Below are 13130 nucleotides of genomic sequence, written 5' to 3'. Positions count from 1 at the left end.
TTTGCAGGCTGGCAGTCGGGGAGAGGAATAAGACTTCATCCTTGTGTGATTCATCAAGAAGGGCACCATATTGAGGTGAACTGAGGCCGACAGCAGGATCCCCAACTGCGAGCAGCAGGAGGCCTGGATGAAGTAGGTGAACTATTCTTTCCCAGACATCCTGATCCCATCTTCCTCTCACCATCCTTCTCCATGAGGGTCTGTTCCAGAAAAACATCAGATCTGAGAGCGGAAGAGAGTATAACACTGGACCAGCTCAGCAGTGTTCTCATGGGTGTATGGTGGGGGGGGCTTGCTGACTTGCCAAGGGCACCCTGAGATGGGGATCCGAGGGCACAAGAGGCCCAGGAAGGATGTCCCACAGCCCCACCCCCAGCCTTATATACCCTGCCTCCCCTGCCTGGTCTAAGAGAGACCAGAATCCAGACAGTGAGTCTCCTGGCCCTCCCCCGCCACCCTCCTCCCGGCCGCACCTCTTAGCCCCACCTGCTCCCTGGGGCGCTGGGCTGGGTTGAGCTGGGTCTTGCCCAGGATTACTCCTCTCAGAGTGCCTCCTGTCTCTGCAGATGGGTGCTGCTGGGCACTGCCACTCGTCCTGGCTTGTGGCAGAGGCGCAGGCACAAGGTGGACTGCTAGAGCTCTGGCATCAAGAGCCCCCAATCCAAGCCCCTGTCAAGACCCCTTGCCTCCATCCAGTCCAGGCCTCATTTCTGGTTTGGAAGATGGCTGTCAACTTGTCCCCCTTCAGCCAGCTGCCCATCCATACAGCAACCCATGTGGGAATCCGACCATGACACTCACCTGCTCAAGACCCTGTGCAGGTTCCCATCCCTCTTAAATAAAATCCCAGCGCCTTACCCTTCCCTGGCCCGCCCGCCCCGCTCCTCTCCTGCCACTTGACTTCTTCACTCCAGTCACACTAGTCTCTTTTCTCTTCCTCAGAGCTTTTGCATTCATGTGGCCTCTGCCTGGAAAGCCCTCACCCTCAATCTGCGCGTGATTCTCATCATGCAGGTTTCAGCACCAGTATCAGAACTCTGAGAGGCTTTCCCAGACCAATGGCTTTATCTAACGGAGCCCCACTCCCCTCAAATCTCTCTACATCCAGTACCCTGCTTTGTTTCCTTCACTGCACATAGCATTGTCTGAAATGTCCTTGTGTATTTACTTGTTTATTGTCCACCTCCCCCAGCCAGAATGTAAACTCCAAGAGGGCAGATGCAATGTCTCTTATTCACATCTGTATACCCAGCGCCCTTCATTCCCTGCAGAGTGCCAGGCCACAAAGAGTGCAAAATAAATATTTGTTAATTGAAAAATGAAGGGCAGAGGCCTGTCGGGGAGGGCGTCTGGGGCCTCTCTAGAATCACTGCAGCTCAATTATGTCCATTTCTGCTTTTTAATTCTCCTCCATCTGCCCATCAGCTGCCATTCATTCCCTCCCACTTCAGGGAAAGAGGTAAAGGAATGAAAGGAGACAGGCCTGGGGCTGCCTGGCTGACAATTGACCGAGGGTGTGGGGCAATCCCCAGCTCAACTGAGCAGTCTGAACTTGGGGTAGGAAACAAACAGGAAGGCAAATCAGTCCTCTAGCTCACGGAAGTGAGTGGTGGGGCCTGGTGATTGCGAACTCGACGACCCTCAGAACTGGGAGTTTCCTATGACATCATGTGGTCCAACATCCTCTCCCAGGAGCCAAAGCAACACCGTCAGGCCAAGGCCATAAGCGAGGGGCAGAGGGCCAGTCTCAGCGAGGGAAGCCTTCCGCTCACTTGCAGACGCTGACCCATTCGGTGATGCGGCACTCCTCGCAGACCACGAAACAGCACCAGTGGAAGCGGCAGTGGCAGCGCTCACTGCGTGTCTGGCGCAGGATGTTATGGCCACGACCACAGCACATGCTACCACAGCCGTCGGGGCCTGAGCTGCTCTTGTTGCACAGGCGGCCCACGGTGCCCGCAGAGTCCAGGCGCGGCTCGTGCTCGCAGAAGTCAGGCGACTTCTCGAAGTAGACCAGGTCGGCGGAGTTTGCCCGGCGGCGCGGCCCGGGAATGCCAGGGGCCGATGAGGGTGCCCCGGCGGGGCCCGGCTCCAACTGGCCACCGTTGCGGTTGTGCGGCCGGATGAGCGTGGCGCGGTGAAAGCGGCTGCGCAGCAGCGCCCCCACGGCGCGGAACTCCGGCGTCACCTGCCAGCACGTCTTGAGCTGGCAGCTGCCTGACGTGCCGTGGCACTTGCACTTTCGCCGCATGTTCTCCATCACCGCCTGCAGAGGGAGGCACCGTGAGGGGTGACGCCAGGGGCCAGCCACACCGCCCTCCTTCTAACACTAGACATTGGCCTGTGAGAATCAGAGGCTTTCGAAACCAATTCCATTGAACAGAGGCAAAAGCTGAGACCTGAAGCAGGCTTGGGAGGCGGGGGTGGCACAGCTCCTGAGCCAGACAGTCAGGAGAAGAACTCTGCCTGCTCTTCTGCTGCTCTCCACCACCTCCAGTCAGGCCAGGCCCTGGGGGAATTCCCTCCTTCCTGCTCCCCTCCTCTCCTGCTCCACTTTCCCCAGCACCTGCAGGGGGCCCTTGGGGCTTGAGGCTCTTGCTTCCTGAGGGGGGATCCCAGATCCTCAGGGAAATTCCCTCTCCTTCCATCCCTCAGGTGGGAGCCAGGAGCAGGGGTGTACTGGCCCCACTACACCCCAGCCCCAAAGCCTCTGGCCTTGCTCCAGGCTGTTAGTAGGGGATGCAGGGAGTTTGAGAAAGCCCCTTTCCTCTTCCAGGCCCTGCAACCCTTTGCAGGGAGCCTAAGGAGGGGGCAGGCAGGAGTTGGGGAGACATTCCTTCCCCCCATTATACTGGCTGGGGCTCATTCTGCCCAATGCTGAGTGCCACATCTCCTCCTGGGAAACAGTGAACACCAACAGGGTCCAAAGGCTCTACGTGAACACAGAACGGGAACAGAACCCAGACAGCCAGACCCCCAACCCAACGAAAGTTGAGAGAGAGGCTCCCAGACCTCCAAAGGAGGTAGTTCCTGGAACACAACCTACCATGCCCTGCCCAGTTCTCAACCTGCTCTGGAGTCTCCTCCCAAAGAAGCCCTGGGCATTATCCTCACCAGAGGCCCCAGAGGAAGCTGACCACATCCTCCTCTCACCCCGCTCCACTCCAAAACCACACCCTCAAACAGGGAGAGCAACGATCCAGGGCCCTCAAACCTGTAGTAGGGCCGTAAGAGAGGAACCCTGCCTCTTTGAGCCTTAAAGGACTCCAAAGCTTGTATGCACAGCCTGTGGTGTCAGCACCACATGGGAACCAGCCCAATGCCTCCGCTGGCCAACAGCTCCAGAACATCTGCTTCCCACAGGCAGCAGCCATTAATTAACCAGTTTAATGAGGAGGAGGAGTCAGTATGGGCTGGGATAGTATCGAAGCTTGGGAAAAGAGCTGCATGGACAGGGCAGGGCTGGGTGGAAGCTGGACATGACCTGAGGATGGATATGCCTCAGTTTACCTCACCTCTAAGTTAGAATGGGAAGAGCTGAATCAGCTTGGAGTCTTTGTGGAAGAAGAAGTTGAACCAGCCTGAGCTGAGAGGCCAGGAGAAAGGGGAGTGAAAAGAAGGTGCCAGCCAGAGCAAGGAGAAGCCAGGACCAAGGCCTGAGCAGGCCCAGCTGAGAGAAGGCATCAGAGCCAAATAGCCAGGAAAGGAGGATGCTGAGCTACCATGAGGGTTGAGGAGGGAAGGTAGTGTAGGTGAGCAAATAGGGTAGACTACACTCTAAGCAAAAGAGCATGGCCTCAGAGCTCAACCGCCTGGAGATAAACCCTGACTCTCCCACTTCCTCACTAGTTACATCGCCTTGGGCAGGTTTAGTCTCTCTGCACCTCATTTTCCATATCTTAACCCGAGGATCAAAATAGTACCCTCATAGGTATTTGGATGGATTAAATAGGCTAGTAGGTAGGAAAGTGTTCCAGATAGTCTAACACACGGTAAGGTAAGCACTCAATAAATGCAGGTTATTATTCCTTTCTTTCTTCTTCTCCTTCCCCCACCCCAAATTAATGACCTTTGAGGTAGTATGAGCATTTGAGGGTAGGGGAGAAAGGAGAAGGCGACTAGGACACAGTTCCACAGTGGCCCCTAGGAACCTCGCTTTGAGGAGTTCCCCACTGTGCACAGAAAGGTTGGGAGAAGAGGGGAGTTGCAGCAGAATCATGGAACAGAATCATGGAACACTAGAGCTTAAGGGGCCTTATGGACGATCCAGCTCAACCTATTTGCTTTTAAAGGGGAGGAGACAGAGTGGCAGCGCCAGTCCTAAACCCCGGAGGTCTGACTGCAACCCAATCTCTCCACTGCTCCCAGAGGAAATAGGCAAAGCAGGATGCTCAGCAGAGGGTGAGCTAATGAGGGCAGGGGATGTTTCTGCCTTCTATCCCTAGGCCTAGTCCAGTGCCTGGCACATAGTAGAAATTCAATGCATTTTTGTTGACTGAATTAGGAGGGGGCAATAGGAAAGTTGCTAAGTGAGCAGGAGCGGTGTGGTCCCCAGCGGAGAGACAGGCTGGGGCAGGGGAGGGGCTCTAGGCAGAGGGATTTGGAACAGGGGTAGAGGATAGGGGGTGACTCTCACCTGCCTCCCCACTCGGTTGTTGTGGAGCCTCATGCGTGCGTGGATGTCTCTGTGAGGCTCCCGGGAGTCCAGAAAGTCCTTAGAGAAGCGCTCCCCGAAGCCCACGTCAGGGCTGCAGCCGCCCCACTCCCAGGAGTCCTGCAGGCCAGGGCTGATAGGGGGCAGGGCTGGGTGCTCGGGAACCCCGTGGCTCAGGCCCTTACCACGCTGCAGCGCGTCCAGCTGCAGGCGGTGCAGCTTCCGGCGGAACGCCTCCTCGTCCCCGCGCCTGGATGCGTCGCAGCCGCACGCCCTCAGTTTTCCCAGGGCGCAGGCATTGGACACGGCGTGAACTACTCCCGCAGCTGCTATGGCATAGGCAAAGGCGCTCTCTCGGAAACCTGCAAGTAGAGATCCAGGAAACAATGGTTCTGAGTAGCCTTGACATCCCATCCTTCTGCCTTCTCTGTGCAACCTTCTCTTCATAGGAAGGGAAACTGAGGCCTGGTGTAGGAGGGAGGTCTGGTACAGAGCACAGACAGAGTCAAAGTGGGGCAGAAATCATATCAGAAGTTCTGCACAGAGGATGGGGTGGCAGAGGTCTCCCCTATAATCGCTCCCCCTTTTTTGTACTACCTTCCCTGCTTCATTAACATCACCCTTAGCAAGTCTATACCTCTCCTGTTGGACGAAAAGTATCTGGGAAACATTCTTTTTAAGACCAGGGACTTAATCTATTATCTCTCACGTGATATTTGCATTTTTGAAATGAGCCTTCAGAAAGAAGGCAAAATGTAACCTAAAAAATAAATCAGCAGTGATGGAATTCCAGGCCCCAGGAAATGTTAATGGACAGGAGGAGCTGGTGTACTTCTAAAGCTCCTGGGCCCCAGATCACCTCCCTGGTGCCTCCCCCTCAGGTCCACCACAGAACCCTCTCGGAGGGCCAGATTTGAGAGGCAGAGAAATAAACCAGCAGAGCTTCCTTCTCTCTGTCTACACGACATCCCTGAAGTCTGCTCAGAAAAGTACACTACCCAGCCACCTGTGGTCAGTCTAGGTCAACTGAAGATTATTTGAAGGATGCTGGAAGTAAGCCCATGCCCTGCACAGGGTCAAACATACAGTTGAAAATAGGGGAGGGTGAGCTAAGGCAGACACTGTCCCTGGAATGCTGGGGGGAGGGGGACGGGGTGGAGGCACAAAGACTCCCTGATGAGCCACTCGCAGGGGGCCTGGGTTGGGCCAGCCTGGCCACTGACTTGTCTACACTGCTTTCCTCCTTGGTGTTCTCAGCCTGAGCTATCCTCGGGGAAGGCCCTAGTAGGTCTGGGCCTGTGGCAGGGGGAGGCCTACTTGCAGAGGAGTGTCTGGCTCCCAGACCCACCAGCTTCTTCTTGCTTAGTCTGTGTCTGAGAAAGGACTAGTTAGGACCAGGTTCTGGTACAAGACTCTAACCAGCCTCTGAACCCGAGAGAGTGTAGGCAATGGGAGACGCCAAGAGCAATGCTGGCCCCCATATGGAAGAGAATCCACCTGTGCCATGGGCCTCTGTTAGGGAAACCCAAACCTAGCCAGAGGCCAATGGCCTTGGGAGAGGCCAGAGATTCAGGGGGAAATCTCTGGGTCCTTCTATCCTAGCATCAGACCAAGAGGACATGCTCTTGGAGGCCTCACAGACCACCAGAGAGCCAACCAGGACTGGACAGAGACCTTAGCCTAATCCTACCCCTAATACTTACTATCTGCATCACAGGGCCCTGTCCTCCTCTCCCTGCCCAGCCAAAACAAACAAACAAACAAACACCCCAAGGTGTATAGTGGCAGTTAAGAATATGAACTCTAAAGCCAGATTGCCTGGGTTCAAACTTGGCTCTTCCACTTACTAGATATTAATAGCTATGTGACCTTGGCCAAATGGCTTGACTTCTCTGTGCCTCAATTTTCTCCTCTGTAAAACAGGGTTGTTATTATTATCTGCCTTATTGTCATTCCAAGAATTAAATGAATTACATGTATATTTAAAGTGCTTAGAATAATACCTTACTTACAGTAAGTACTACATAAACATTAGCTACCATTGAGAAGTTCTTCCTGCTGTCTGACCTCACTCACTACTGTTTCAGATTCAGGCCAATGCTTCCTGTTTCTTCAACCAAGCACAGAGCCCAGCAGCTCCTGACCCACTCTAGCATAAATCACCTGGGCCATCAGAACCCTGTAAAGCAGACTGTCCCTCTCTAGCTTCTCTTTCCAGCTCATAGCATCTCAAGACCTTTCCATAAGAAGCCTAGCTATGAGCAGACAGGAAGGGCTGGGGATTGGGCTGGAACCTTCAAGGGGGTTCTGGGAATTGGTGGAGGCTGCAGAAGAGTAGACACTGCTCTGGAGGTGGGGCCCAAGGAAGGCAGACTCAAGCTGGGGAGCACACCCTGTGTTTATCTCTTGCCTTTTATCTGTGGAACTCTGAATATTTCTCTTATTGCTGAAGGAGTCATCAACATACTCCTGGGAAAAATGGCAATACTCAGACCTCCAGAGGCACCCCAGGCCTCAGCAATCCCCCACATGCAACACACACACACACACACACACACACACACACACACAGAGCAAAAAGGGGATGCCCAAGGTCACAGGGTTACAGAGCTGGACCCAGCCCCAGCTCTCTCAGCTCCCAGGTCTGACAACTTTCTGCGGAAGGGTATTTGACTCTAGGGAAGGAAGACCTGCGGAGTAAGAAACCCAGGTAGCCCAGTTCACAGTTCCTATGGCCCTGTCTATGCATGGCACCAGGAAAGAGCAAGAGACTAGTTTGCAGGGTTGTTCCGGGCCAACCATCACCTCCCAGGCTCCGCTACATTCAAGGACAGGCCTGAAGGAATATAGAGAAATGTATCCCACAGCCTGCAGAGAACACCCCTACCTATCCCAGGCAGCTAAAGATTCCATCTCATGGCCTCTGATAGCTGGTCACAGCCTTTTGTAGGTGTGACCAGGCAGTGTTTATGTGGCCACCCTCTGTTCCAAGCATCCAGGCCTTGGAGATGTCCAGCCTACTGGGTCTGCCTCCAGCTCCCATTCAGGGCCCCAGTTTCGGTCCTGGCCCCAACTGTCTGGGGCAGACGCAGGCACTGTGCCATCTGGCCAGCTGGAGGGGGAGAGGGGTGGGGCCATGGCCAGCTGGGCTGCCCGGAGCACTGAGGGGGGACTCGTTAAGATGCACAATTAGCCGCCCTGCCTTTGATCTGGGACAGGGACTGCCAGCATCTAAGTGGAGTCAGCTGCTGCTACAGGCTGAAGCCAACGGCCAGGAAGGGGCTGGGGGAGGAGGTTTGGATGGCAGGGGAGTGTAGAAGAGAGAGGATTCAGGAGCCGGTGAGAATCCCCGAGTGCTTAGAGAAGCTTGAGCTCCACCCATTTGAATCAAAGAAGGAGGGAAGGGGAAAGGTCTGGTCTCCATTCTCTCTGTGCAAATAATCTGTGCGTGCTTGTGCTCGTGTGCCTGGGCTGCGAGAGAAGGAGAGAGTTGTGTGCATGTGAGAACACTTAGGGATGACATTGAATATGGGTACATGTTTGCACAAACATAGGTGTGTGTGTGTGTGCGCGCGCGTGTGTGTGCGTGTGTGTGTGTGCATGTCAGTTTCATTTCTTGGACTACTCTTCCATTGCACCAGTTCACTTCTGGGCACACAGTGAGAGATCGTGGTGGCCTTGTAGCTTCGGAGGAAGTATGGCAGGAAGTTGAGTGCAATCTCTAAAGTGAGCTGGCCTGCATTTCAGTCCTGGTTCTACAGCTCACTTACAAGCTGTGTGACTAATGGCAAGTTACCCAACTTCTCTTAGCTTCGTTTGTAAAATGAGGATAATAATAGGACCTACCACATGGAGATTGATTGATGACCCTAAAGTATAGATAAAGTGCTTTTAGAATAGTGCCTGACTCACGGCAAGTACTTCGTATGTGTTGGGTGCCATTAGAATAATAAAACCTTAGCTGATCCTGGGATATGACTGCCTGTGTCCCTGTGTCCCCATCTGAGTGCCACCACATACTCCAAGCCTGGAGACCTAGGCATAAAACAAGACTCCTTGAGGACAAATCTAAAAGGGAGATGGGAAAAGAAAGAGCCAGGGCCTTGGAGAGCAGAGGCTGGACTATCAGATTGATGGCCTTCCCTGTGCCGGAGCGTGGCTCACAGCTGGGCCTCATGCCCCCTCTTTCCATGTATTCTGAATGGGACTGGGCCTCAGGAAGAACAGTACCCCAGGACCTGCTGTGTGACTCTATTACACTCCTTTCCATCAAGCCTCTCCCTGTCTTCTCATCCCCTCTCACTCCAGGGCCCAAGTCTAGCCCGAAGCAGCCCCTTCCTCAAATCTCCCTTGGGTCCCTGCATCCTGAGTGGGAGATGGATGGGTTCTCTAGTCCTCACAATGAAAAGCTCTCCTCTAGCAGATGTTCTGCCCAATACCCCACCCGCCCAGGCACCAACCATCTGGGTCCTAGAACAAAAAGCTGGAGATAGCAGTGCCCTTGGCACTTAGGTCACAGCTGCCCCTGGGCTCGGTAAAGCAGCTGGCCTGGACTGGGAGCTCTCCTACAGCTTTTTTCTGACTCTTTCTAGGCCTCTAGATGCCCTTCTCCTTGTCCCTCACCCCTCCCCCCAGGCTCCAGGACCACCCCTTATGCCCTCTCTTTGGCTGGGTAAAGCCCTATTATATGCCCTAACCTTTCTAATCACCCACTCCAGGTGCTCCATCTCCCTTCTCACTTTCTCCTACATTGTTAGAAGCCCAACCCATCTCAAGGAAGGTGTCCGGACAATTAGATGACAGTATTAAGATGGAAGGCTCAAGGGACCACCTCCTCCCAGCAGTCTCTGAATTTTAAACATGGCAGAATACACCTTAAAGAAACTCCATTAGCAGCCAGAAGAAGGCTCAGCATCCTGATATTTCACTTAGGTGAATCTGAGGTCACCCACGATGGACAATCCATAGCTTAAAAAGAAGAGAGTCTTGGGGAAGGGCCCAGACAGGGCCTGGCTACCACCAAGATTGGTTCCCTGGGATTTAAATTTAGCTAGTCTTTGAGATCATGAGCCTAGATGGACCAGAAAATGACCCCAACGAGGGTGAACCCGGATGTGGAGTAAGGAAAGGGCACAATAGTGGCCCTTGAAGGGGAAAGTGGCAGTTCTTTCCAGAAGCCCAGAGTCCTCTCCGCAGAGACAGAGGTTAAAATGAAGTGTCCGAATGCGGGGATCAGGAGCTGCAGAGGTACAACCGGGTTCTGAGGTGGGTGGAATGTGCCCTGGTCAACTGGTGGAGGCTGGATCAGCTGTCCCATCCCCTCCCCAGCTAGGTGCCTCCCGCCTACCCCCACTATCCCTGGCAAGTCTCCTCTTCTACCCCAACCTCTCCCCTGACAGTCCCCCCAGCTCACCTCCAGCTTATTAAACTGCAGGTGAACCCAGGAGTGCCTGGCGCCATTCCAACCGCGCGTGCAAGATTGCTCAGAATTCACCCCTAGTATCAAAGACCCCATGTCCTCCACCAGGCCTCATGGGCCCTCACGAGGCACAGGACACCTGGGTTCACTCACTCTAGAGGGAACAGGAGGACCAGAGGGGAAGAGGGGACACTGAGGCCTGGGAGAGGGGTGAAGAGCTTGCTTCACCTCATGCCTCCCAAAGTAGCAGGGGTGAGAACCTCAGCGCCAGCCCGAGCCCCCAGGGAGCTGAACCTGAAATTATTGTGTCCTCATCGCTGGCCTGGCCTAGCGCTAGAGGGAGATCAGGGTTTTGGGGAGCGTGGGTGACCTAGAAACCCGCAGTGGGAGCGGGTGAGCGCCGGCCAAGCCAGGCCAGGGCATAATAGATGCAGAGGCCTGTCACTTCGTGTAGGCCAGCACGGCCAGCAGGTAGCAGTGGGGCGGAGCGCCCTGCCCAGGATGGGGTGGTCAGCCGGGTCCGGGGCCACTGCTCTCAGACCGCTGAGAGGCTTGGGGCTGCAGGGCGGCCGGGGCCAGAACACGGGGCCGGAGCGCGGGCCGGGATTGGGGAGTAGGGGGGCGCCCTTTCGGGAGCTGCGCGGCTGGGCCCGGGAGCCGTCTGCCGCGGCCCGCGGGGATTAATTCGCGGCTGCATGCCGCCACACGCGTCGGGCTGGGCTCTGCCGGGGAGAAACAGCGCCCCAGGCGCGCGGGGGAGAGAGAAGGTAGAACCGCGGGGGCGGAGCCGGCGACCTGGGGCTGGGCTGGCGCAGGCAGAGTGGCCCCTGACTTGGGGGCCCAGGGAGTGCTCGAAAGGATCCTGGTGAAAACCGAAAGGCTCTGGCTTCCTAAGTTCTCTCTGAAGTTGAGGGTCCATGGGGTGTGACTCTGCCAAAAGCCTTAGATCCCAAAGCCAAAGGGTATAGGGGTATCCCTCTCTCTTCCTCCACAGTCAACTGAGAATTGGACAAGTCCCAAGGAGCCAGGTTCCCCCAGTGCCCCCACACAGGGTCCCCACACAGTCTCACCCAAGCAGCTGAGAGGAGGGACAGATACCTAGCTTGGCCCATGCAGGAGGCAGGACCCTCATCTTTCCCAAAAGACTCGAGTCAAGACCTAAGGTACTAACACAGGATGTGAATGGAAATGAGTGACGAAACCTCCCATTGTCTCCAGCCTAAGCCACTCTAGGGGTTGCCTGGGTGGGCCCTAGGTCACCCAGCAGTAGGGGAGGAAAGACAGGAGTGAGCTGTGGTTTCTCTGAGCTGTGAGGGGAAGAGGAATTGACAGGGCCGCCTGGCCTGCTGGGCATGAGGCATGCACACACCTAGTACCTCTGATTCAGAGAGGGTTTTCCGGGGTGGCGAGGATGACACAGAGGCTGGTGGTGCACCCCGCCAGGAAGAGCTCCTGCAGAAGCACAGACCTTTTACCTGCCCAGGCTTTCCTCATCTATGCCACTTGGCAAAGTCCCTGACCCCTCTTCATGCTGATTCTGTGTACTTTATTACAGGCTCTCCAGTCTCAAGGCTGTTTGCTAGGTAGAGAGTAAACTGAGACAGGTCACAGATATAGATATTTCCTGGGCCTGAGATTTGCAGTGTCAATGACAGGGCAGGATAAACCAGGAGTCCAATTCTCAGGCATGGAACTTGCTACCCTCAGCCCGCATGGCTCAGCCTGGAACCACATCTGCCCCATTTGTCTGTCCCCACCCCCAGACACACACACTGGGCCTTTCTGAGATCAGATAGAAGCAGGAGAGCAGGATACTGGCAGATGTGCACCTGGAGAGGTTGCCAGCTTGAGGAATTGGGTTGGGGATGGCTGGCAGAGAAGTCCTGGGGCGGAGGTGCTGTATGGGTCAGACAGAGGGGCAAGGTGAGGGGCAGCTACCTCTGCTGAAGATGGGACTCTCGTAGGGGATCTTGTTTCGAGTCTCGAGACTAGAGCAGTTCCAGCGCTGGTCCCGGAACTGGTGCTGGCACTCGTGGATGGCAATCTGGATGCCCTGGATGGCTGAGGCAGCCACATCAGGGTGGCGCACACACACCTCCATCTGCCGCCTGCTCAGGCCCGGCAGTGTCAGGCACACTGTGTTGGCGTTGAGCACAGGCTCCGGGGGAAGGCGGAGGCCCAGAATGTCGTTTGGTGCAGACCTGCAGACGTGTGGGGTGGGGGTGGGTGAGTGTTTGGGGGGCTAGGAGGACCCCGCCTAACAATACATGGTCTGTCCTAAAGGTCATAATTCCTCCCTTCCAACCTTTGCCTTTGAAGTTTGGGCTCATTAGTATACCCTTAAAGCATTCTCCTTTCCTTGACCTTCTCACCATTATCCCCTCCAACAAGACCCACCCAGCTGCACACTCACAGACATTAATATGTGCAAATGCACACACATCCAAAGTGCCTGTATTTATAAGTACATCCCCAAGCATAGATGCTCACATATGCAGCCTTTCCCAGGAGACCCCTCCCAAAGACAGGTTTCAGACAGTCATATTCTCACAGACATACTTCTGCACATCGAGGGGGACACACAGGCTCAGAAACACTTACACACGTGCACACTTTATTAAACAGCCGCACACACACATACACAAAGACACTTGCAAGTACACACACATATTCATCTTGATATACATTGACTCATGAGCTCTCACATTCACACATATATGCACACACAGACTGCTGTTTACAACACAGCTTGCTGGGCTCAGTGGAACACACACACACACACACATGCACACACACTGAGAACCTTTCCAGCTGCAGTCTCCCATTGACCCCTCCTGGGCTATACCCTTCCAGCCCCCAACCCCTGCCCCTGTCTGGAGGCCATCTCCAAGGTGGGGCAAAGCATTTTGAGCTTACTCCTGGGGTGGGGGTGCATTCCCCCAGCACAGCAGGGACTCCAGGATAGCATTTGCCCCCTAACCTATACCCTCCCTTCTAGTAGCCATCATTCTCCTGGGCACTGCCCTGTCTCCCTGAACTGCCCATATTCTGTCACCA

At 55.0% G+C, this 13130-nt stretch overlaps 1 protein-coding gene across 1 annotated transcript in view; it reads right to left on the bottom strand.

Moving 5' to 3' along the window:
• Positions 1–1159: 1159 nt before the first annotated feature.
• WNT10A (Wnt family member 10A) overlaps positions 1160–13130 on the bottom strand; it is a 12434-nt gene continuing 463 nt past the window's right edge. The window contains exons 2-4 of the mRNA XM_039844920.1: positions 12012–12274; positions 4637–5016; positions 1160–2266 (exon numbers count right to left, since the gene is read on the bottom strand). Of these exons, the coding sequence (XP_039700854.1) occupies positions 1769–2266; positions 4637–5016; positions 12012–12274 (1141 nt within the window). The 3' untranslated portion in view covers positions 1160–1768. The remainder of the gene's footprint in view (positions 2267–4636; positions 5017–12011; positions 12275–13130) is intronic.

This window comes from Pteropus medius, unplaced genomic scaffold (assembly GCF_902729225.1).
Source record: "Pteropus medius unplaced genomic scaffold, Ma_sr-lr_union100, whole genome shotgun sequence".
NCBI classification, from domain to species: domain Eukaryota; kingdom Metazoa; phylum Chordata; class Mammalia; order Chiroptera; family Pteropodidae; genus Pteropus; species Pteropus medius.
This window is presented reverse-complemented; position numbering and strand designations above follow the sequence as displayed.